The sequence below is a fragment of the Gobius niger genome, assembly GCF_951799975.1.
Source record: "Gobius niger genome assembly, chromosome: 24".
Lineage (NCBI taxonomy): Eukaryota > Metazoa > Chordata > Actinopteri > Gobiiformes > Gobiidae > Gobius > Gobius niger.
The window spans coordinates 15,876,484-15,902,680 of NC_136875.1; the positions used below are offsets into that span (position 1 = coordinate 15,876,484).

Below are 26,197 nucleotides of genomic sequence, written 5' to 3' on the forward strand. Positions count from 1 at the left end.
TTTTGTCATTTTTATGCTGGATTTTTGCCATTTTTTTGATGGATTTTTGTCATTTTTTGATGGATTTTTGTCTTTTTTTTTGATGGATTTTTGTCATTTTTTTTAATGTATTTTTGTCTTTTTTTTGCTGGATTTTTGTCTTTTTTTTGCTGAATTTTTGTCTTTTTTTTGCTGAATTTTTGTCTTTTTTTTGCTGGATTTTTGCCATTTTTTGCTGGATTTTTGTTTAATTTTTGTCATTTTTTTGTTGAATTTTTGTCATTTTTTGCTGGATTTTTGTCATTTTTTTGCCAGATTTTTGTCATTTTTTTTGCTGGATTTTTGTCATTTTTTGCTGGATTTTTGTCTTTTTTTTGCTGGATTTTTGTCTTTTTTTTGCCGGATTTTTGTCTTTTTTTTGCCGGATTTTTGTCATTTTTTGCTGGATTTTTGTCATTTTTTTGCTGGATTTTTGTCAATTTTTGCTGGATTTTTGCAATTTTTTTGCTGAGCGAGAACTAAACCAGGAGTTCAGGAGGTTAGAGCGAGAACTAAACCAGGAGTTCAGGAGGTTAGAGCGAGAACTAAACCAGGAGTTCAGGAGGTTAGAGCGAGAACTAAACCAGGAGTTCAGGAGGTTAGAGCGAGAACTAAACCAGGAGTTCAGGAGGTTAGAGCGAGAACTAAACCAGGAGTTCAGGAGGTTAGAGCGAGAACTAAACCAGGAGTTCAGGAGGTTAGAGCGAGAACTAAACCAGGAGTTCAGGAGGTTAGAGCGAGAACTAAACCAGGAGTTCAGGAGGTTAGAGCGAGAACTAAACCAGGAGTTCAGGAGGTTAGAGCGAGAACTAAACCAGGAGTTCAGGACGTTAGAGCGAGAACTAAACCAGGAGTTCAGGAGGTTAGAGCGAGAACTAAACCAGGAGTTCAGGAGGTTAGAGCGAGAACTAAACCAGGAGTTCAGGAGGTTAGAGCGAGAACTAAACCAGGAGTTCAGGAGGTTAGAGCGAGAACTAAACCAGGAGTTCAGGAGGCTAAAGCGAGTCTTCCCTCGTGTTTTGTAGACGCTGCGCTCGGGCCAAACCTTACGAGGAAAACGAGGAGAACAAACCGGAAACGGCGACTCCGAAAACGACCGCAGTCCAGAAAAAAACTGCCAAGAAAGTGGCGGCTGTGAGTCAAGCGGGAGGTGAAGCCCCATCAGCTCAGTCGGAGTCAGAGGGACAGAAGAAAGACGAGGACACGGGTGAGAAGCGAGACAGGAAACATCTTAAAACAACATCTAATATAATATTCTACTCCTGGTTCAGACTGATCATGTCTTTGTGTTTGTGTTCGTTCCAGAGGCTGAAGCCAAGGCTGAAGATGGGAAGGAGTGAGTAGCTGCACAAACCCAGAGCTAGGGCTGCTCGATTATTGAAAAAATAATAATCACGATTATTTTTGTCATAATTGAAAAAAAGTGTCAAAAATCAATCAAAAAAGTGACAAAAATCCAGCAAAAAAATATAAAAATCCATTAAAAAAGTGACAAAAATCCACCAAAAAAATGACAAAAATCCAGCAAAAAATGACAAAATCCATAAAAAAAAGACAAAAATCCAGCAAAAAAAGACAAAAATCCATCAAAAAAAGTGACAAAAATCCATTAAAAAAGTGACAAAAATCCATCAAAAAAAGACAAAAATCCATCAAAAAGACAAAAATCCATCAAAAAAAAAGACAAAAATCCATCAAAAAAAAAGACAAAAATCCATCAAAAAGAGACAAAAATCCATCAAAAAAAAAGACAAAAATCCATCAAAAAAAAGGCAAAAATCCATCAAAAAAAAGACAAAAATCCATCAAAAAAGTGACAAAAATCCAGCAAAAAAATATAAAAATCCATTAAAAAAGTGACAAAAATCCACCAAAAAAATGACAAAAATCCAGCAAAAAAAGACAAAAATCCATTAAAAAAGTGACAAAAATCCATTAAAAAAGTTACAAAAATCCATCAAAAAGAGACAAAAATCCATCAAAAAAAAGACAAAAATCCATCAAAAAAAAGACAAAAATCCATCAAAAAAGTGACAAAAATCCATCAAAAAAAAGACAAAAATCCATCAAAAAATACAAAAATACAAAAATTAAAAATTAGAAGAAAAAAAATGTGAAAAAAAAAATTATAATCGATTTTTTTGCGATTATGCTAATTTTGCAATCGTTTACTGTTGTAATCAAAATCGTAATCGAATTTCAATTAATTGCACAGCCCTACCCAGAGCCCAGACGTTTTACTCCTGATGTTCTGACTTTGTGTTTGTTGTACCTCCCACAGGTCGTCTGAAGGGGGCAGCGACATGGACATCGACGGCGCGGTGGTGGCGGGCGCCAAGCTGGACGACGAGGAGGTGAGGAGGAGTTTAGTCACTGTGAGAAGTGAAGCACGTGTTCATCTGGGGGTAGTAGTTCTTCACCGGTGGGTCGAGACGCTAAAGTGACTCTTTAGTGGGACACACGCCTTTCCCTGGGACAATAGTTACACCAAAAAGTATTTAAAAAAGGCTTTTAGTCAAATTACCCATGTTCATTTGTGCTTTGGTAACTTAAGTGTTTTATGGATTGGAAAACAAAGACTTTAGGTCACGGCTCATCATCCTGTGGGTCAGTCAGTGAGCCACCACCGCCACCAAACGTATTCATATTTTTGGGATGTATACCCATGTGGTCATCTGCCACGGAGCAACGCAAACGCGGCCGGGATAATGCCAAAAAATAGATATACTTACAAATGTATATCTTACAAATGAATGTTGTAAACACGCGAGACGTGGATGAGCTTGTTCTGAACCTAAATGTGTCCACAAACCGAACCTCATGAGCTGCTTTGGACCCGAGTGAGTAAAACTCCGCGGAGGCGCGGCTGTGCGTCAGCCTCAGTACAACAGCAGCGCCTTCAGCATGAACCGCGCCAGAGTTTTCCTCTCTGTCATAAAGAAGGAGGAGCCAGTGCCTTAGACTGACGGTGACTCCAATTTCTAACAGGAGTTTTCCTCATTCTGATCTGAGGAGCGAGAGGAGGAGGAGAAGCGTCTGCGCCTCATCATCGCCTCCTCCTCTGATACTCACTTTGTTTCTGTCTCATCAAAGAATGTCCTGCGTGTAAATGATCTTCGCTTTAATGAGAGCTTAAACCAGCGCATTCACCTTTGTAGCTCCAGTGGTTTGACAGAGAGGGCGACGCAGAGGGGGCGGGGCCAGAGAGGGCGACGCAGAGGGGGCGGGGCCAGTGAGGGCGACGCAGAGGGGCGGGGCCAGAGTACAGTGTCCAAACCAGAGTCTGATGTTCAGAATGAGCCAAAGCAAAACCCTCAGCTTTACCCATTCACACCCACAGCCTCGTTTTCAAAACAATTAAAAACAGACATTTTCATTTAATATTTTAGTGTTTATTTAGGACCAGACCTTCTTATTGCCTCTCACTCAGGCGAGCAAAACTGTTTGGAAAACCTGCTTCACAGTAATAATGGATGAAACAGATGTTAAATAGATATTTTCTTTTGTGATATTCATCATGTCAAAGTGGGGGGTTCGTGACTCGTGCACGGCTGCACCCCCTGCCCTGGGGCAGACTGATGGAGCGAGGCCAGTCTGCACCATCTGCATGTGCGACACCATCCACTCACTCACACATTCACTCAGGCTCCTGGGCCCAAATGGTGCAACAAAAAGACATTTTTCAAAACTGCTTATGGATGAGACAAAAGTGTTTTTGATCGCTTAAAATACAGGAAATTACATCTGAATCTTTAAAAAATTCCTGGGGGAGGAGCCCCAGACCCCCTAGTTTAAAGACTTATCCGGACCTCACTGTTTTTTACATCCTGGCTACAGCCCTGGGCCTGGTCTAAACTTTCAGGGTTTGGGCTCATTGTCACTCTCAATCTCAGATCATTTTGAGTAGGGATGGCCGATATATCAGCGCCGCCGATATTTGTCATTTTTTGACATATCGGTATCGGTCCGATATTGGGAAATATCCGATTTTTTTTTTTTTTCTTTTAATTATTTACTGCACCGTAATGTCATAGTGCACCTGAATGCAGCAGCAGTGTAGACGGGCTGCACTGACCTGACTGGGGCAACAGTTTATTCAAATTATCTGAAATAAACAGTGGCTCCTAAAAATAAAGAACCTCCAGCATAAAATCACACGTCTACAAAAGAAAATATGTTTTTACTAAGTTTAAACAAAGTGGAGCGGACACTTGGACACCACAGAGATGCAGAGCCACAAGTTACTGCTGTAACAAACTGGACTAAATCTGCCTCATGGACATTATTCTGAGTCAGGATTAACAGGAATCATTTTCTGATGGATTATTTGTTGCTACATCTGAGGTGAGTGTTGCGAAAGTTTCTCCGTCCTGACGCCAGATTTATAACTTTGTTTGTTAGCGCTAGCATAGCTGCTAACAGGCTAAAGGCTACAACACGTAAACATGACCTTTCTGTCATCATGTAGGTCTAACTACAGTGATGATAATGTCTGTACTCTGCTCGCTTTTGTCATGTTAATGACCTGTGAAAACGAGGTGTTTTGTCGCATTTTTGCGCATATTTAATTAGACGCTTTTGCGATCGTTTGCGCATTTATCATTGAAAACAATGCAGTTCAAAGCTCATGCTAATCTTGTAAATCTACTGTTTGCTTTTTGCCTGCTCTAAACCAACTCTAAATCTTCAGTCTGGCCTCATAAGTTCCTATAAGGTGCTGTTAAAGTGACTATTTTTTGCAATTCCAAAGCTTCATACAGAGCAGTGTGTCCGCAGACAAGTTTATCAGATTTGTTTAAAGTTAAAACATGCAGCTTAAATAACATGGTAGGCTACATGTTTAAGTAAAAAATACAATCAATAGTAGCCTAGCATATTCCCCGTGTCAGTGTTTCCCATTAATAGAGGACATGGGTGAAAGTATAACAATAAGTTGGTCTGAGTAAATATTTAGCCAAAATCCAAATGACATTTCACTCCAACATTGCATTTGGTCTTTTTAATATTTTTCTAATAAAAGGGATTGTTTGTTTAATCCTGGTGTGTGAGACGTGTCCCAGGCATAAGCATAAGACATTCCAATAATGGAGCAATTTGCAAACTTGACCACATTTGAGCCTTTCTATTGATTTTTAACGTCGAAATAAATATCGGCAAATATCGGATATCGGCCACAGCAGCAAGGCAAATATCGGATATCGATATCGGCAGCAAATTTTCATATCGGACCATCCCTAATTTTGAGTTTAAATTTCATCATTGCTGGCCCTTTTCTCTGAGCAGCAGAATTCACGAAGGGTTATGTTTTTATTGGCAAACATTGTATCCGATGGTTAGCTTTTATAGCGGTTTTATTATGCACAAAGATGCACCTGTTCAGGCCTGGTTTTCACTCCTTTTCACAAATGAAAGCGATCAAAAAGTGAATCCAGGAGTGTTTGGGCGATTGTGAAACATGTGCACTTCTCTAAAAGGAGGGAGCTCTACATATTCATGCTTTATTTTCCTATTCTGCAGGACCCAGGACTTCCCCCAAACCTGGACAACTGCATCACCCTGGACGAGGTCAGCGACGGCGAAGAGGCTGGTACGAAAACTACGCTTTGTTTTGAATGGCTGTATTTGTGATCGAGCTTTGAAAGAGTAACCCGTGTGTCTGTGCAGCTGCTGAGGCTCCAGTGGAAGAAGAAGAAGAGGAGGAGGTGGAGAGTGAAGATGTGAGTCTGAGTCCTCCGTAATGATAATAATGATGATGTTGGTGATGATTGTCCTCACGCTGAGCTCCTCCACAGTCTCCTCGAGTGGTCTACATCGGGAACCTCCCCCTGTGCAGGTTCTCGGACCCTCAGTTCATAAAGATGGTGCAGCTGGTCCATCGTCCCGTCAGATACTTCATCAACCGACAGCAGCGGATGGTACGGCCCGGATTCTGGCACTTCCAGGAGGGTTCGGGGTCGGATTGAGGCGAGAGTTTAGATTTGAACTGTTTTTCTCCCTTAAATCTTAGTGTCAGAGTAAAAACAGCCCAAACTCTGCCTTTACCAGGTTTATTCTCTGAGATTTAACCAGGAAGTGGCTCCAACATGTCTGTGTCGCTTATTCATTCACTCATACTGACATGTTTGGTATCCACGTGTAGCAGGAAAGGCTGTGACCGAGATGACGCCACAAAACAAATACGGTCATTTCCTTTGTGGGAGACAGGAAAATGTTTTGGAAATTTTTTGACGATTTTAGGAGAAAAATTTAGGGAAAATGTGAAAAATGTGAAAAAAGAAAAAAAAATGGGAAAAAATGTATACATTCTTGAAAAAGTTTTGTAAATTTTGGGAAAAGTTTTGAAAATTTTGGAGAGAAAAAATGACATTTTGGGGGAAAAAATACAGAAATGTTGGAAAAAGATTTGAAAAAAATTTGAAAAAGTTCTGAAAAAATTTAGGAAAAAAAATAGAAAATGTTTTGAAAAAGTTTTGAAAATTTTGGGGGAAAAAATACAAAAATGTTGGAAAATGTTTTGGAAAAAATTTGGAAAAAGTTTTGAAAAACTTTGGAAAAAGTTTTGAAAAACTTTGGAAAAAGTTTTGACATTTTTCACAAATTTTTTGACGATTTTAGGAGAAAAATGGAAAATTTAGGAAAAATAATGTGAAAAATGTGGAAAAAAAGGAAAAAATTGATGCATTGTGGAAAAAGTATTGTAAATTTTGGGGGAAAAAATGACATTTTGGGGGAAAAATTACAAAAATGTTGGAAAACTTTTGAAAAAAAATTGAAAAAGTTGTGAAAAAGTTTTGGAAAAAAAATTGAAAAAGTTTTGGAAAAAAAATTGAAAAAGTTTTGGAAAAAGTTTGGAAAAAGTTTGGAAAAAGTTTGGAAACAATTTTGAAAAGTTTTGACACAGTTTTGAAAAGCTTTAGCCAATTTTGGAAAAAGTAAAAAAAAATAAGTTTTGGAAAAGGTTTTGAATTTTCTTTTTTGTTATTTTGGAAACATCTGGAGAAAATTTTGAGAAAAATTGTACACATTTTTAAAACAATGTGAAATATTTTGAAGATGTTGGATAAAAGTTTTCAAAATGTTTATTCTTCACCTGCAGTGTCTCTTTAAACATGACCTGAAAGTGACTATACAGAGTTTAAAATGTTTAAATTAAGTGTTTTCCTCCCGTACATGTTCCTCCATGTCCTCATGTGTAGAATGAGCTCAGACCTGTTCACCACAACTGCCTCTGAATCCTGCACTGTCACTCAGAAACGTGTTAATGTTCGGTCCGAATATAGAAGCTGTAGTTACACATAAGACCTGAGGTGGCAGTAGTGAATATAAAATAGAAAACTTGCATCTAGCTCCTTTAACCTCTTAACTCACGCCTGTCATCAGACTTTTTTTCCATCATTTTTTTGTTGGGTATTCAACTCATTTTTGCAACTTTTTTGTCACATTTTTGTCACATTTTTTGTCATTTTTTTGTCATTTTTTGTCACTTTTTTTTATTTTTTGTCATTAATTTTTTAATCAAATTTTTATCACATTTTTGTCGCATTTTTGTACAATTTTTGTAATTTCTTTGTCAATTTTTTTTCATTTTAATTATTTTTTTGTCACATTTTTAAAACATTTTCATCAATTTTTTAATCAAATTTGTGTCATTTTTTATCACATTTTTGTCGCATTTTTTGTCATTTTTGTCCAATTTTTGTAATGTTTTTGTCACATTTGTATTATTTTTTTGGTCACATTTTTAAAAAAATTTCATCATTTTTTTTCATCAATTTTTTGTCACAATTTTTGTCAATTTTTGTAAATTTTTTGTAAATTTTTTTGTCAATTTTTTGTAAAATGTTTTGTAATTTTTCGTCACATTTTTTGAAAAAAAATGTCATTTTTTCGTCCATTTCTTGTGACATTTTTGCCACTTTTTCCTCCATTTTTTGTCACTTTTTTGCCACATTTCCATCATTGTTTTCGTCTCAGTTTTGTCGCTATTTTCTCACCTTTTTCCCAGAAGTTTTTGGATTGGGGTGAAGCCAAACTGGAGAAAATGTGCTCGGTTCAGGCGGGAGTTAAGGGGTTAGTAAGAGTCTGTTGCGTCAGAGTTAAACTTAAAACAAAGGTAGCATGTGAACACGTGTAGATGCTGAACACGTGTAGATGCTGAACACGTGTAGACACTGAACACGTGTAGACGCTGAACACGTGTAGACACTGAACACGTGTAGACACTGAACACGTGTAGACACTGAACACGTGTAGACGCTGAACACGTGTAAAGCTGAACACGTGTAGATGCTGAACACGCCTCTGATTCCTCTTTTCTCTCCATCGCTTCCAGGGCCTGGCGGAGTTCACGAGTCGAACTCAAGCCCGAGAGTTCGTGGCTAAAATGCAGGACTACAGCTTCGGCGGCTGTTGTTTAACCACCTTCATCTCCAACAAGTACAACCGTCTGCCCTGGGGGTAAGAGGAACATCTGCTCTGGTCTCCTCTTGTTCTAGTTCAAATTTTAGCAATTTTTTTGTCACATTTTTCTTTTTTTTTCTTTTTTTGTCACGTTTTTTAATTTTTGTCATTATTTTTTTAATCAAATTTTTGTCATTTTTGTCGCATTTTTTGTCCATTTTTTGTAATTTTTTTGTCACATTTTTATTTTATTTTTTTGTCATTTTTTATCAAATTTCTGTCCATTTTTTTGTAATTTTTTTGTCACATTTTTAATCTTTTTTTGTCATTTTTGTCACATTTAAAAAAAAACAAAAAACATTTTTTTAATCAATTTTTTGTCAATTTTTTGTAATTTTTGTCACATTTTTATTTTTTTTGTCATTTTTTGTCACGTTTTTTAATTTTTGTCATACATTTTTTAATCACATTTTTTGTCCATTTTTTATCAAATTTTTGTCAAATTTTTGTAATTTTTTTGTCACATTTTAATCTTTTTTGTCATTTTTTGTCACGTTTTTTTAATTTTTGTCATTAATTTTTTAATCAAATTTTTGTCATTTTTGTCGCATTTTTTGTATTTTTTTGTCACATTTTTAATTTATTTTTTTGTCATTTTTTATCAAATTTTTCTCAATTTTTTGTCATTTTTGTCACATTTTGAAAAAAAAATCAATTTTTTAATCAATTTTTTGTCATTTTTTTGTAATTTTTTCGTCCATTTAAAAAAAAAAGTCATTTTTTCATCCATTTTTCGTCATTTTTTTGTCACATTTCCATCATTGTTTTCGTCTCAGTTTTGTTGCTATTTTTCTCACCTTTTTTCCAGAAGCTTTTGGATTGGGGTAAAGCCAGGTTCTGTGTGAATGAGAGCAGGAGGAACATCTGCTCTGGTCTCCTCTTGTTCTAGTTCTTCAGGGTCTGTGTGAATGAGAGCAGGAGGAACATCTGCTCTGGTCTCCTCTAGTTCTAGTTCTTCAGTCTGTGTGAATGAGAGCAGGAGGAACATCTGCTCTGGTCTCCTCTTGTTCTAGTTCTTCAGGGTCTGTGTGATTGAGAGCAGGAGGAACATCTGCTCTGGTCTCCTCTTGTTCTAGTTCTTCAGTCTGTGTGAATGAGAGCAGGAGGAACATCTGCTCTGGTCTCCTCTTGTTCTAGTTCTTCAGGGTCTGTGTGAATGAGAGCAGGAGTAACATCTGCTCTGGTCTCCTCTTGTTCTAGTTCTTCAGTCTGTGTGAATGAGAGCAGGAGGAACATCTGCTCTGGTCTCCTCTTGTTCTAGTTCTTCAGGGTCTGTGTGAATGAGAGCAGGAGTAACATCTGCTCTGGTCTCCTCTTGTTCTAGTTCTTCAGGGTCTGTGTGAATGAGAGCAGGAGGAACATCTGCTCTGGTCTCCTCTTGTTCTAGTTCTTCAGGGTCTGTGTGAATGAGAGCAGGAGGAACATCTGCTCTGGTCTCCTCTTGTTCTAGTTCAATTTTTTGCAATTTTTTTGTCACATTTTTGAATTTTTTTCATGAATTTTTTAATCAAATTTTTGTCCATTATTTGTCATTTTTGTCACATTTTTATCTTTTTTTTGTCATTTTTTGTCACGTTTTTTAATTTTTGTCTTTAATTTTTTAATCACATTTTTGTCCCTTTTTTTGTCATTTTTGTCAAATTTTTGTAATTTTTTTGTCACATTCTTAAATTTTTTTCATCAATTTTTTAATCAAATTTTTGTCGCATTTTTTGTAATTTTTTTGTCACATTTTTATCTTTTCTTTTTTCATTTTTGTTACGTTTTTAAATTTTTGTCTTTAATTTTTTAATCACATTTTTGTCAAATTTTAGTAATTTTTTTGTCAATTTTTTTAATTTTTTTTGTCACATTTTTTAATTTTTGTCATCAATTTTTTAATCAATTTTTTGTCATTTTTGTAAAAATTTTTGTCAATTTTTTTGTCAATTTTTTTGTCAATTTTTTTGTCAATTTTTTTGTCAATTTTTTTGTCAATTTTTTTGTCAATTTTTTTGTCAATTTTTTTGTCAATTGTTTTGTCAATTTTTTCGTCACATTTTTATCTTTTTTTTGTCATTTTTGTCCCATTTTTAAAGGAGGGGCGTGGAGTACGACGAGCACGGCCGGATCATGAGGCACTTCCGGATCGGGAAGTCTCCGGAGCGAGAGAAGACCCTGGCGATGCCGACGGCGTCTCCGCCTCGTTTCTTCAGACGCAGGTCCAAGGACAGGGACTCGCCAAGAGCCAAGAAGCACCGAGACCGCTCCAGGTCCAGGGGGAGGTCCGGCGCCAAGTCCAGGCCCAGGTCCAGGCCCAGGTCCCGAGAGAGGTCCAGGGATCGATCGAGGGGGAAGTCCAGAGCGAGGTCGAGGTCCAGAGGGAAGTCCAGAGCGAGATCCAGAGACAGATCCAGAGGAAGATCCAGAGCGAGATCCAGAGACAGATCCAGAGCGAGATCCAGAGACAGATCCAGAGGGAGGTCCCGATCGAGGGCGAGGTCCCGAGGGAGGTCAAGGGAGAGATCCAGAGACCGGAGGGAGAAGTCCCGCAGCCCCACGTCCTCCGTCGACAAACCTCCACCGAGCGGCGACGGCGAGGCGGCGAAGGAGGCGGAGTCGGCGCAAGACAAAGGCGTCGGCATCCGGATCGAGAACGTGGAGCCGGACCGGGAGCAGACCGACGGAGGAGCTTCAGGAACCGGGAGCGCAGGAGAAGAGAAGGAGCAGGAGTCCCAGGAGGAAGGCTGGACCGTGGCCAATCTGAGCACGGAGGAGGAGGCGGAGAAGGTGGACGGAGGAGAGAAGAAGGTCAGGGAGGAGGAGGAGAGGAGGAAAGACCAGGCTGGAGACGGACAGAAGGTGAGGAGGTTAAAGATGGATCAGAGACTTTAGGAGACGCTTCATCACAACAGGAGAAACTGACTCGTGGTCCTGAACCTCGTGGTCCTGAACCTCGTGGTCCTGAACCTCGTGGTCCTGAGCCTCGTGGTCCTGAGCCTCGTGGTCCTGAACCTCGTGGTCCTGAACCTCGTGGTCCTGAACCTCGTGGTCCTGAGCCTCGTGGTCCTGAACCTCGTGGTCCTGAGCCTCGTGGTCCTGAGCCTCGTGGTCCTGAACCTCGTGGTCCTGAGCCTCGTGGTCCTGAGCCTCGTGGTCCTGAGCCTCGTGGTCCTCATGGGTTTGTGTTTGGTTTTAAAGTGTGGCTCTTCTGTTTTCAGGACTCCACACAGACAGCAGGAGGCGCCACTGAGGCCAGAGCTCCCACCAAACCCGTCGGTCAGTGACACAGTCTGGGCTCTGCTGCAGAGGTCGACCCATGTATCGAGCCCATATTTGGGCCGATATTTGAGCCGATATTTGAGCCGATATTTGAGCCGATATTTGAGCCCATATTTGGGCCGATATTTGAGCCGATATTTGGGCCGATATTTGGGCCGATCTTCTAGAATCGCTCGACCTCTGGTTTAAACAGTGAAGTTTAATGTGGTTAAAAAGAGGAAAAGTTCATTTGTGACGTTTTGTTTCAGGGACTGAGTTTATTCGTTTCTACTGCGCTTTGTGCCACGTCATGTACTCGGAGCAACCGGAGGCCCGGGCTCACTGCAGTACTATACAGCACTACCACAAGTACAAGGTACTACTACTACTGCTACTACTGCTGCTGCAGATACTACAGGGCTCACTGCAGTACTATACAGCACTACCACAAGTACAAGGTACTACTACTACTGCTGCAGATACTACAGGGCTCACTGCAGTACTATACAGCACTACCACAAGTACAAGGTACTACTACTACTGCTACTACTACTGCTGATACTACAGGGCTCACTGCAGTACTATACAGCACTACCACAAGTACAAGGTACTACTACTACTGCTACTACTACTACTGCTGCAGATACTACAGGGCTCACTGCAGTACTATACAGCACTACCACAAGTACAAGGTACTACTACTACAGATACTACAGGGCTCACTGCAGTACTATACAGCACTACCACAAGTACAAGGTACTACTACTACTGCTACTACTACTGCTGATACTACAGGGCTCACTGCAGTACTATACAGCACTACCACAAGTACAAGGTACTACTACTACTACTACTGCTGCTACTGCAGATACTACAGGGCTCACTGCAGTACTATACAGCACTACCACAAGTACAAGGTACTACTACTACTACTACTACAGATACTACAGGGCTCACTGCAGTACTATACAGCACTACCACAAGTACAAGGTACTACTACTACTACTACTACAGATACTACAGGGCTCACTGCAGTACTATACAGCACTACTGCAAGTACAAGGCACTCAGTGTTTGGTAGTAAATAATACATGTATTTAAAGGAACAGGCCAGTGTTTTTACACACTGAGATATGTTCTTAGCTGTGACGAGTTCTTTAGGACCTGTCTGATCTTCCCCCGTGCCTTCAGTTCAAAATTAAACTATGTGGATTTTCTAAGCGGATAAAAGGGGGGACTATATTGTAAGGCGTAGTAATACCAGGAGTAGTTTGGCATCCGCACAGTAAAGTGAAGATTACTGCGTTGATGCCAAACTACTCCTGGTATTATTACGCCTTACAATATAGTCCCCCCTTTTATCCGCTTAGAAAATCCACATTGTTTAATTGTGTGTAATTATACTTTGTAGTGGAACACTTCACGTAACCATATTTAAATAGGGAAAACGTGGAAGAGCTCGGTAGCTTCTATCTTGACCTGTTTTGGAGCTATAGAGGAGAGAGGGAGAGGCTAAATGCTAACGCCGTCTGTGCTGTGTTTACGTGACTGAAGATCAGACAGGTCCTAAAGAACTCGTCACAGCTCAGGTAAGAACATATCTCAGTGTGGAAAAACACTGGCCTGTTCCTTTAACTGTATTTTGCTGAAGTGACTTTTTCATTTGAAGGTGTTTAGAACACAGTGGTCCCTCGTGGGTCACTCTGCAGAGGAACCTCCTGGTCCTAGTCCTGGTTTAGTTTAAGTTTGACTCAGTTTGATGAACAGACCCTTAAAGCTGTTTCTCGTCTCACAGGAAATGACGGGGAAGGACCCCTGGAGCTGCTCAGACTGAAGACTACGTTTCCCACAATTCCACTGGAGCCTCAGAATCAGCACGTTTTACTTTGACCTTTTTTAGTCCATGTTCTGTTTAAGTCGTGTTTAGTTTTTACTGAAAACTGTCTGAAAAAGCTTCGTCTGTCGCTGATTCAAACTGAAATAAAAGCTTTAGAAACTGTCTCTTCTGGATGAGAATTATTTACAAGATTAAAAAGTCTTAAACTGGATAAAGACTCGTAATAAATGTACATTTCTGGGGGAAAAAATGCCTTTGTTAAACCGTCTTTCCTGAAGATTTTAGTCCAAATAGTGATGGGCAGTAAAAGGCATTTATCTGTGAAACAAATATAATGAGATGAATAATGTTGTGACATGTTGGTTCCTTCAGTGGAGCTCAGAGGCTTCAGAGGCTTCAGAGGCCTGGACACTTGACTGGGATTTCTGCTGGAATTCTCTGGCAGCTTTTGTGTTTGTTTGGAGATCCCGCTGTAGTGCAGCGTCTGGGTTATGGCCTGTGACTTGTCATGTTTAAACTGATTCTAAACATGTGCTGAGCGTGTCCTGGAGCAGAACCTTTGCTCTGGTGATGTCGTGTTCTCCCTGTGCAGGGAAATAAAGGACCACTTGGTTCAGACTTTAACTCTCTCCATTGTTTATTTGTAAAACTGTTGAGACTTAGAAAATCCACCACATCTGAACAAATGCAGTGTCTTTGTGCAGCCTGTGAGGAAACTCCTGCTGTGATCCTGGGCTGTACAAAACCAAACACTAATGCAGCCTCTGTTCTTCAGCAACAGTTCAGGAAAATGTGCTCAGGAAACAGAAACAGTGGAATCACGTGTCGGATCTTTCCCATTTCTGTCCAAATCACAGACCTGCTGATTCACACTGGATCAGTTTGATCAGCTCGGAGTTCAGCTAAATATAGGAGGTCATTCAGAGAGGGATTTTGACTTTATAAATCACTGACATGGGATTAACATCACAGACCTTCTCCGTGATTATGACTAATCACATGTGGTCCTGAGGTCAAACTCATCCCGTGTGAATCGAGCTTTAGGCTTCAGCTTTTTATTTCTAATGTACAAAAACAACAGTGTGGTTCAAATATGTCACACAGAGAGTTTTATTCAAGAGAAACTCTTTGGAGCCAGACTTTAAGCACAAAGTGAGTCTTTACAGGACTCGAACTACAAGAAGCTTCAGCCTCCGCCTGGAGAGTGAGTTAGAACAGTCGTTCCCCCCGGGGGCTCCTGGGACGGCAGGAGGTTTTAAAGGGTTACAAATCATCACAGAGAACAGGTGATTAAAACTATCTCATTTCAGAAATGTGTTTAAAAAGCAAATCATCAGCTCATAATATCAGATCAATGTAATAATATCATTAAGTAGGACAGATAAAAGCTCCAGGATCAGACGCCTGGAGAGTCTGTGACCCGCGAGGCCTGAAGGACTTCACTTTCTTCTCTCGTCCTCGTCGTTCTTTCTTTGGAGGAGACTTTTTGTCTCAGACCTGTTCTTGATGGAGCTCAGACCTGTTCTTGATGGAGCTCAGACCTGTTCTTGATGGAGCTCAGACCTGTTCTTGATGGAGCTCAGACCTGTTCTTGACTGAGCTCAGACCTGTTCTTGATGGAGCTCAGACCTGTTCTTGATGGAGCTCAGACCTGTTCTTGATGGAGCTCAGACCTGTTCTTGATGGAGCTCAGACCTGTTCTTGATGGAGCTCAGACCTGTTCCTCTGAGCCGTGATGCTGATCCTTCTGTTTATTCTCCTGGGCTCAGTCTGAGGCGTCTGATCTGGAGCTGCTGTTCATAATTAAAAAAGCCTCCAGCTGTGGAGAAGCAGAGATCAGATTAGCTTCAAATTCCAACTCATGAATTATTATTCTCACAAGAAATATTTTATTAACCGACACTGGAATATATGAAAGGATAAAGTCTCCAGGTCTGTTTTTAATAAAACATAACCTGGTTATAACTTAAAAGAGTCTTTGCTGATGTGGGACCTTTAAATGAAGAATGGATTTGAACAAAGAAAACTCTTTAAAACAAACTCCAACAGCCTCAGTGTTTTTATTCAAAGAGACAAAAACAGACAGAAAAAGCTGCTCCAGGTTCAGAACAGTTTCATAAAGTCAGGACTCACTCCAGTGTCTCCAGTCGACAGTGAGGGCTCTGTTTAAGGTCGAGGAGCTCCTTCACGTCTGAGTCTCTCAGACCGTTATTCCTCAGCTCCAGCTCAGTGAGATGTGAGGGGTTGGACTTCAGAGCTGAGGCCAGAGAGGAACAGCTGATCTCTGACAAACCACAGTGACTCAATCTGAATAAGAATAAATGAAGGGATTAAAGTCCAGAGTTAATACAGATAAAACAAAGACAAAGATTTTCCCCAAACTGTTTAAAGTCTGATTCTTTCCTAAAACTTTATAAAATATAGTTTGATCAATACACAAATCTTAATGTATAAAAAGCACAAATAAATAAAACCATTTAATTAATTTCGTTAAGACTTCTTCTTCTGGAAATTGATTAATTTTAGTCATGAACAAAACACAAACAAATCATTAAAACTGTTTTGTTCATAGTTTGTGTTAAAACCTGAGCCCTGACACAGAGACAGTGAACTCACATGAGAGTCTTCAGGCGACAGTCTTTTGACTGCAGAAAACCACACAGATGAGACACTCCTGAGTCAGACAGGGCTTTGTTCTCACCCAGGTCCAGCTCAGTGAGATGTGAGGGGTTGGACTTCAGAGCTGAGGCCAGAGAGGAACAGCTGATCTCTGACAAACGACAGCCCCTCAATCTGAATAAAGAATAAATGAAGTGATTAAGTCCAGAGTAAATACAGATAAAACAAACACAAAGACTGAGATCTTGATTAAAAAAATAAATAATTCCAACTTATTTTTTTATTATTATTAACTATTCAAATGTTACATGGACCGTTTGAAGTCTAATTGTTTCCTAATACTTTCTAAAATATAGTTTGATCAATAAACAAATCTAAATGTATAAAAAGCATGAATAGATCAATGCAATTAAACAATTTTGTTAGGGCTCATTTTAAATCATTTACAGTGTTCAAAAAGTCTGTAGGATAAGAATTCTAGACTTTCCTTCTTATGTAAAACAATTTATTTTGTCATGAACAAAACACAAATCACCAAAACTGTTTTGTTCATAGTTTCTGTTAAAACCTGAGCCCTGACACAGAGCCAGTGAACTGACCTGAGAGTCTTCAGGCGACAGTCTTTGTGTTGCAGAAAACCACACAGATGAGACACTCCTGAGTCAGACAGTCTGTAGTTAAAACTCAGATTCAGCTCAGTGAGATGTGAGGGGTTGGACTTCAGAGCTGAGGCCAGAGAGGAACAGCTGATCTCTGACAAACCACAGTGACTCAATCTGAATAAAGAATAAATGAAGTGATAAAAGTGCAGAGTCAATACAGATAAAACAAACACAAAGACACATTGATTAATAAACAACATGAATTAAAACTGAACAACAGTTAATAGTAAAGAATTAACCAATTAAAGTTTAATTCTTCCCTAAAACGTTCTAAAATAAGGGCTGGTTCCCAAATAAAGAAAAAGCTCTCACAGATGATGAAACCTATCTGAAAATACAAAATAAAGCTCGAAAGTGGGAATAAAAACTTGTGCTTGAAATAAATTAAATTCAGTTCCCACTAAACAGATCAAGTCCTTTGCTGCTCCGTGAAACAGTGACATTTACTTAAATATTTGAATGAAATATTCATAAAAATAATTATTGTTATAAAAAAAATGGAATTACTTTTTTTCTTTTATTGACTAAAAAAACAAAACAAAAACCTAAAATTAATTATTTTAGCAAATCTTAACAGAAAGTTAAGTAAAAGGTAAAGTAAAAACACACAAATAAAATGAACACGGGCAGAACCATAAAACTAGTCAGAGCTTGTATTTTTTTCTTAAAAAGTGGAATTTAAGTGCTTTAAAAAGCCACACAAGCCGTGCTGACTTTATTCACCTCTTTTACTTTTTCTTTTCTTAACAGCCATGGTGCATTATGGGTGATTTTGGCTTGAGGAAAGGCATAGGGACCTCTGATGCTAACTAACCAGTGATTAGGAGCTATGTGCCATCCCACAAGCCACTGCGCCAAATCCTCCCACCCCCCTCGCCCCCACCCTCGAGTGATTCATGCACAACCACTGTTGATTGACAGGAGCACATTTAATAATAAAAATAATAATAATTAAAAAGTAAGATTCTGCACAAGCCAAACTTTATAAAGTGATAAATCCATGTTGTCGTCCCCACAGCTCAGTCACATGTCAGTGTTAAAGAGGAAACTCAGGAAACAGATTAAATGCTTTTGTTTCATTTAGTAGAAACTTAAGCCACATGGATCATTTGCTGCTGTCGCTTTAAGAAACAGCTGTTGAAATAAAATAAGACTAAAGGGAAATGTTTGAATCATTTGGATTTATTTTTCTCCTTAAATGTCTTTGTTTGGACACTATGTTGTTGTTGGACACTAGGGGGCGACATGCACTTTTGTTTGGCCTGCACTCCACCAATAACTTTAAAGAAGAAGAAAAGCAGCTGTTGGTGATGTCACTTTCCTTTCCCCTGTTTAAGGACGGACGGATTGTTCAAAATGCAGCTGAAGCTCTAGTTCCCGAACTGCACAGATCTAACAGTCGACCCAGGTCAAAGGTTAAGGAGTTAGATGCTAGTGTTAGTGCTTAGAGGTGACAATTTGATGGTTTCGGATGCAGCCTGATGTATCCTTGGTAAATTAGCCACATGCTAACCAAAGGGAGGACACGCCTCCAGACGACTTGAACAATAGGTGTGTCTAAGATGAAGTGGCCTCGCCTCGATTCCAGACGAGACCAGGCGGTGGCACCGAGGGCGGAGAAAGGCGCCTCTAATCAAGTCAGACACATCTCAGCCCCGAGAACAGAGAGGAGCCTCAGGTCACGCAGCGTCTCGCGTTTGTTACAAAGAGTTTGGGAATAAAACTATTGTTAAAGTTTGTGACACATTTCTGCTTCTCCCACACACCAGACAGACCCATCACTGCAGCTACAATAACAGACTCTCCTCTTACAGTTTAGGATTAGAATAATAAACTTATGCTTATTTAAATGTAGGCCATATGTTGAACACAAGGCACTTTCTGTCAAATATGAAGCATTTCTGCAGATTTAAGTAGATCTCTTTAAGTAGGAGCGTCAGGGCAACACGTTTCTGATCTAAACACAACTCAGATCCATCATCTGTCAGTCCTCTGTCAGCAAACGTGTTTACAGCACTTCATTTCCCACAATCCCTTTGGCCTTTGTAGTTCAGGCAGCCGAGCGAGGCGGAGAAAAGCAACTTCGCTCGCCGACCCAAGGCGCTCCAGCCGCCTCGGTCTCACGAGAATACGGCACCGTCGCACAGGTGGCGTCAGAGCGAGGGGCGGCCATCTTAGACACGGATCTGACCGGCCTGCGGCGCCTGCAGCGCCCGCAGCGCCCGCAGCGTCTGCAGCGTCTGCAGCGCCCGCAGCGCCCGCAGCGCCCGCAGCACCTGCAGCGCCTGCAGCGTCTCGCTCATCTTAAACAAACCTATTGAAACATCACTTTGGCGGCGAGTGATGATGTAGATGCCTGACCACGCCCACTTCAGACCAAGACAAGGAGAGGTACCGAGGCTTTAGGAAACAGCCATAGTGTGAATAATGTACAAATCAAAATGCATGATAAATACATTACATGTATTTTGTTATGTCTCTTTTTAAAACATTTACAGGATAAGACTTATAGACTTTAGTTCTTCTGGAAATTAATGTATTCCCTACATGAACAAAACACAAACAAATCACTAAAACTGTTTTATTCATAGTTTGTGCTAAAACCTGAGCTCTGACACAGAGACAGTGAACTCACATGAGAGTCTGCAGGCGACACTCTTTGTGTTGCAGAAAACCACACAGATGAGACACTCCTGAGTCAGACAGGTCTTCGTTAAGATCCAGGTCCAGCTCAGTGAGATGTGAGGGGTTGGACTTCAGAGCTGAGGCCAGAGAGGAACAGCTGATCTCTGACAAAAAACAGCCCCTCAATCTGAATAAAGAATAAATGAAGTGATTAAGTCCAGAGTAAAGTCAGAGGAGTTTCTGTAGCTACAGCTGAACATCTGAGACTCTGGTTTGCAGCAGGACTCAGAGGTCAGGGGTAAATGCTGTAGTTTTTCATCTCCTACACTTTACTTCACTCTCAGAGAACGGTTACGTCCCATCACTCAGTTTCAGTGATTAAAGGATGAGGAGGAGGATGGACGAGCGAGAGCCGTCACAGACCTGACACTGACCTGAGAGAGGAGAGCTGACAGTGAGGACTCTTCAGACCAACACACAGCGCAGACACTGAGGAGTCACTCAGGTTATTATAACCCAGATCCAACTCTCTGAGATGGAAGGGGCTGGAGCTCAGCGCTGACGCCACCACTTCACAGTGAACCTCTGAGAGTCTACAGTTGTCAAACCTGTAACAGATGTTAGAGCGACATGTGAGTGATTCTAACAGGTCTGTGAAGCTTCTGTCTGTGACTGAGGACTCACACAGCCTTCCTGCAGTTCCTCACCGCTGGGATCAGTCTCAGTCTACCCTGATTAGACGTCTTGTACTTCTGTAGGTCCAGCTCCTGCAGGACCTGCTCTGACATCTGCAGCATGTAGGCCAGAGCCGAGCACTGGATCTCAGACAGTTTCTCCTCAGATCCACCTCCAGACTTCAGGAAGTCCTGGATCTGCTGCTGCACAGACTGGTCCTTCAGCTCCATCAGACAGTGGAAGATGTTGATGCTTCTGTCGGGAGAGACTTCCTTTGAGTTCATCACTTTAAGGTTCTTAATGACTATTGTGATTACTGATTCCTTTATTGGACTCAGCAGAGCTCCTAAAAGTCTGTGGTTGGACTCCAGACTGAGGCCATGAAGGAACCGCACAAACAGGTCCAGGTGGCCGTTTGGACTCTGCAGGGACTTTTCTACAGATTTCATGAGGAACTCATTTGGACTTAACCATATGACGGTTCCTTCTCTTCCATAAAGAAACTCCCAGACCACCTCCTGGTTGTTCTGAAAGCAGTGGTGAAGGTAAACGGCTGCCAGAAACTCCTGCACGCTCAGGTGGATGAAGCAGTAGACTGAATGGTTGAAGACACTCTCTCGTTTGAAGATCTCAGTGCAGAGTCCGGAGTAGACCGAGGCCTCGCTCAGGTCCAGACCCACCTGCTCCAGGTCTTCTTGGTAGAACATGATGTTTCCTGTCTGCAGATGCTCAAAGGCCAGTCTCCCCAGCTTCAGGAGCAGCTCTGTGTCGGCCTCTGTCAGCCCCCAGGTCTCAGACCTGACCTCTGTTTGTGTCTGTTTGTACTTCCTCTTCCTGTGCGTCTGCACCAACAGGAAGTGTGCGTACATGTCTGTGAGGGTCTGGGGCAGTGGTCCGCTCTGATGGCTTCTCAACACGTGGTCCAGGACTGTGGAGGTGATCCAGCAGAAGACTGGGATCTGGCTCATGTTGTGGAGGCTGCGGGAGGTTCTGAGGTGGGACAGGACTGTTTGAAGCTGCTCTTCATCTGAGAACCTCTTCCTGAAGTACTGCTCCTTCTGTGGGTCAGTGATGAAGCCCCTGACCTCCGTGACCCTGTGCACGCACCGCGCTGGGATCTGATGGGCCGCCGCTGGGCGGGAGGTGATCCATATAAGGGCGTGAGGAAGCAGAGCGCCTCTGATGAGGTTCACCAACAGTACGCCCACCTCTGACCTCTGTGTGACCTCAGAGATGAGCTCACAGCTGAAGTCCAGAGACAGTCTGCTCTCGTCGAGGCCGTCAAAGATGAACAGGAGTTTACAGACGGACAGAGTGTGGGCTGTGAGCGTCTGTGGGGCAGAGAAACACAACATTTAACATCCATGACTTTACACCACTTTCCTTCAACCCTCACTTTAAACCAGTGAGTGGTGGAGCTCCAGTGTGAGGGACTGCAGGGTTTACAATGGATTTAGCATTTCTCTAACGGGTTTGTGGCGTCAGTCTCCTGACGGGTGTGAAGGCTGACGGCCCACTTTCAGTGTCATGTTTCATTTTGAAGTGAAGAAAGGACTGGAGCATTTCCTACTGAATACACGGCGCTGGGCGTTTGGAACATTGGTCTGATGGATGTTCATCTTTATAACCGCGATGTGTCTCTGCCTCAGTCTGTGCTGTAAAGCTTTCATCTCCATCTGTTTAATCAAGTGCATTTCTTTCACCTGCTTCCTTTTTGGCCACAAGAGAGTGAGAGGATTAGCTCTAGGAAGCGCGTGTGAGCCGCTGCTTTGACCATGAACAATAGTTTGAAGCGTTTGGTGCAGTGAATGTGAACACAGACTGAACTAACAAACGCCCTGAGAGCCAGGAGTCATTTCAAAAGTGTTTGAGACTTTGAAATATATGATGTGAAAGGTAAAGCTTTGTATAAATGAGAGTGACCTGTGGATCCAGCGCTGGATGGAACACTTGGATCAGCTCCATCAGACTGTAGCGCCCCCTTCTGACCAGGTTCATCTCTCTGAAGGACAGTGGCACCACCAGCTGCAGCTCCTGGTTCTCTGAGCCCTGGGCCCAGTCCAGACAGAACTTCAGGACTGAGAAGGTCTTCCCCACTCCAGCCACGCCCACAGTCAGCACGGCTCTGATGGAGCCCTGCTGCAGCGCCCCCTGCTGCTGCTCAGGGGGCAGAGCTTTAAAGATGTCCTGGCACCTGACGGTGATCTCCTGGACCTGCTTCTTCTTGGACTGTGTCTCCAGACTCCTCTCCTCAGGTTGGGCTCTGGCCTCTTCACTGAGGCCCTCTGTGATGTACAGCTCAGTGAAGATGCTGTTCAGAAGAGTTCTATCTCCTGATTCTTCACTTCCCTCTGTCACACTCTCACATCTGCTGCTCAGGCTCTGCTTATGGTCCTTCAGAACCTTGTGGAGACCTTCACCTGGACACAGAGGAGGAGACACCTGTTAATGTTGATGAACAGGTCTCTTATTCCCTGCTGTAGTTGATGAGTCTCAGACTGAGCAGACTCACCTGGTGCAGGGCCTTGAACCCCCTGATCAGGACTGTTGCCTGTGTCTCCACACTGAGGCCAGGCGTCCTGCTCTGACTCTGTTTCTCTGTGACACAAACACACAGCACTGAGCACGTCTTTAACATCTCACAAGTTACAATCACAAATATAAAGCACAGTTTAGGTCAGGTCTTACTGTGAGTCTGGAGCAGGTTCACCACTGAAGTGTAGAGGGAGATCTTTAGACCTGTCGCTCTTCATGGACAGAGCCGACACTGAGGCTGTGGATCTGCTTCTGTGGAGAGAAGATCAGGTTTTTCAGCCTGAGAAGTGAAGCTGGATCTACACTGAGCTTCAGGAGCGGCAAAACAAATAAATAGTTAAATCAATAGTGCAAAATAAAATAAAATAATAAGATCATAAAATTCTTAATTTATATCAGCAGTGGGAATTTTCCAACCTCCTGTTTAAGCAGATAATACACAGATATAAGTTTCTACACATATATTTACACACATTCCAACTATTTTTTTTGGTTTATAAAACAAAACACAGGTACGCTATATCTGCACATAGATTATTATTATTTTGTCAAGGTTTAAGTTTAGCGCCCTATTCATTTAGATCAGTTTTTATGAAACTCCAGTTGATTTCACGATTTTTACTTTATTTTTTATTTTACTTTATTTCTTTATTTTATATATTAATTTAGATGGTAAATGTCAACATATAAAGCGCTTTTCCACCTACATTAGGCTCTCAAAGCGCTTTACAGCAAGGATCCACTCACCCATTCATGCTCTCATTCATACACCAGTGTACGCAGACACTGGGGGCAATGTGGGTGAAGTGTCTTGCCCAAGGACACAACGACAGTGTGCACTTTCAGGAGGTGGGATTCGAACCCCTGACCTTCCGATCATGAGACGAGCCGCTCTACCATCTGCCCTACTGTCGCCCCAGCTTAAACTACATCAATTATTTATAGTACATCATATAGTATGAGTAAGTCTAAGTCTCAAGCATAATTACTTTTTCTTATTTTTTTTTACTTGCCAGAATGAACACTGCTGACCATCATCAACCATGTTTAAATACTTATTGGGGGGGATCCAATAATTGTTTTATTATCTTATTTTCAGTCCATATCAATACATGTTATTGCCATTCATGTCCAAAATAGTCTTTAAAGGGGAGACCAGTCGTTTACGAAATTGTCCAAAGTTCCATCCAGAGCATGATGTAATCTTTCGTACGGTAACAATGTCAAGAGTTTCTCACGACAAACAGATAAAGCAGGAGAGTGTTCTTTAATCCAGACTTGTACGGAGAGGCGAGCGGCGAACAACATTATGAGCATTGGTTTTGTTTCCGGCTCACAGTTGTTTACACCAAGAACACACAATATCGGGTCAAGTGGCACTTTAATCCCAAACATTTCCTGAACAACCGAAGACCAGAATGAGGCAATGAAAGGACAGGTTCAAATTAAGTGGAAATAAGTTCCTGTGTCCTTTTTACATTTCAGACAGAATGTTGTACATGTGTCATATTTACTCTGAGTTAAAGGAGTCACATGCAGCTTGTTAATGATTTTATATTGTACTTCATGTGATTTGTTTGATTTAGTCATTTGTCTTGCATGTTCTAATACTTTGTTCTGTATCTGGTCTTCAAGTTCCCAGTTTTGTTTAATACTTATTAAACCTTTGCTATTTGCTGTAATTTGATCATAAATGTGTGTCGTTATTTTACTTTTCAAAGCAGCTGCCTTTAATATCTAGCACATCTGTTGTTTTGTCTGTAGTATTCAATCGAACTAAGGTAGCTTCTCATTTGTAAATATTGAAAGAAGTGGGCTTGACAAACACTACATTTGTGTTTTAATTTAATTGTTGAAAAGACTTAAGAGCATTGTCTGTATAAACATCTAATATTCTTACGACACCAGCTTCTCTCCACTCATTAAAAGAATGAATATTTATCAAGCCCTAAATATTTACGTTACATTATGAGACTGTGGAGAACTTAGAAACAAATAGAAGAAAAAACCCTAAGTCACTGCCTCGTTATAAGGAGATCTCTCCACATCAGGTTTGTTTCTCACCGTGAGTCTGGAGCAGGTTCAGGACTGAAGGTTGGATTTTCACCTTTAGACCAGTCGCTCTTCATGGACAGAGCCGACACTGAGGCTGTGGATCTGCGTCTGTGGAGAGAACAATAATCTGCTTTTGCTTTGTCAAAAAACACATTTGTCTTTGAAGGAGGTTAAAGTCGATAAGAAACGACTGAACTCACTTTGTCCCACAGAGCTGTGGCTCAGTGCTGCCCTCTGGAGGCTTTGTTTTTCCTTCTGCCATTTCCCCCGAGTCTCGTCCTGGGGGAGAGTCAGAGCCGTTAAACACAGAGATAAACCTCCTCATGCAGGCGTCTCAGACATGCGGCCCGGGGGCCAAATGCGGCCCACGAGGCAATTTTTTGCGGCCCGCGAGATAATTACTTATTTATATTATATGCGGCCCGCCGGTAAATTGCATTAAACACGTTAGAACTACCTTTCCCATGATGCACCGCGTGGTAGCTTATCAACTTTTTTCAACAACGACACGGACTGTCAGAACGCGAGGGAGAAACTTCAGTTGTTCAGCTAAACATGTGCTGGAAAAGTTACAGCTGCAGCAGGACAAAAAACACCGTTACCATATTTACCTTTAGGACATTGAAAAGCGAACACATTGTATTAGTGTTTAGAAGCATCACAACAGTAAAGTGAGGAGCCTTTTCTCTCAGAGCTACATTATCAGGTCAATGAATTGGATCTTTATTAAGGACATATGATCCATAGTTACATTAAAAATAGAGAATATGGAAATGTATTGAAATACTGCAAATATTTACAGCAACATTGACAGTAACAAATATTACCCCATCATTTCAAATTTAGAAGCTCAGCAAATGTTTGGCTGATTGGAAACCTCTAGAAGCTTAAACATGTGCAGATAGGTAATGTACAGTCTATTGTAAGTTACATCATAGCAATCAATAAAAAGTTGCTAAATCATAATTGACTTAATATAAAAGGCTTCGTCTGTTGTGGCCCCCGACCAACACTGGGTTTGCATTTTTGGCCCCCGGTCCAAATGTGTTTGAGACGCCTGTCCTCATGTGAACGCTGAGTTTATTTGTAGCTGTGACTGGACGAACAGGAAACAGTGGGAGCGGCTCAGCTCGACTGCATTCCTCACCGCACTCCTTCACACACACTTTGACTCCTCACAGGTTCACACACGTATTTCCTCTGACGGTTTAAAATAAGCATTTACACACGTTACACTGATACAGCACTAATAATGCTCTCATTATGATCCACTGAACGCTGACTCAGGCCAGATGTGCTCTTGTGTGTGTGATCCTGTATATCAGTGGTTCCCACCTTTATTGTCTTGCGAACCCCTTGGGCTTTTCAGTGGTCGTCCGTGTACCCCCTACCTCAAGGGTATTGCTGTTTATTTAGAAAGTATTTACTTAAAAGTGGTATTTGTAAGAAAAAGGACAATGCTGTGGTAAAA

At 41.3% G+C, this 26,197-nt stretch overlaps 3 protein-coding genes across 3 annotated transcripts in view; 1 reads left to right on the plus strand and 2 right to left on the minus strand.

The window, feature by feature from the left end:
- Window positions 1-26,197, minus strand: part of LOC306982382 (NACHT, LRR and PYD domains-containing protein 12-like) — a 194,298-nt gene that overhangs the window by 74,989 nt on the left and 93,112 nt on the right. The window contains exons 10-11 of the mRNA XM_079582295.1: window positions 16,774-16,950; window positions 16,172-16,348 (exon numbers count right to left, since the gene is read on the minus strand). Of these exons, the coding sequence (XP_079438421.1) occupies window positions 16,172-16,348; window positions 16,774-16,950 (354 nt within the window). The remainder of the gene's footprint in view (window positions 1-16,171; window positions 16,349-16,773; window positions 16,951-26,197) is intronic.
- Window positions 2,249-11,352, plus strand: LOC306982471 (uncharacterized protein; the record flags this gene model as incomplete). The annotated part of the gene is made up of 6 exons (XM_079582407.1): window positions 2,249-2,372; window positions 5,536-5,605; window positions 5,683-5,727; window positions 5,800-5,933; window positions 8,351-8,475; window positions 10,557-11,352. Exons 1-6 carry the CDS (start codon window positions 2,322-2,324, stop codon window positions 11,350-11,352), a joined length of 1,221 nt encoding a protein of 406 aa, XP_079438533.1. The 5' UTR covers window positions 2,249-2,321.
- LOC306982472 (protein NLRC3-like) lies at window positions 19,011-22,910 on the minus strand (the record flags this gene model as incomplete). The annotated part of the gene is made up of 6 exons (XM_079582408.1): window positions 22,825-22,910; window positions 22,649-22,734; window positions 22,060-22,556; window positions 20,146-21,467; window positions 19,472-19,648; window positions 19,011-19,236 (listed from the first exon to the last, which is right to left on the minus strand). Exons 1-6 carry the CDS (start codon window positions 22,887-22,889, stop codon window positions 19,011-19,013), a joined length of 2,373 nt encoding a protein of 790 aa, XP_079438534.1. The 5' UTR covers window positions 22,890-22,910.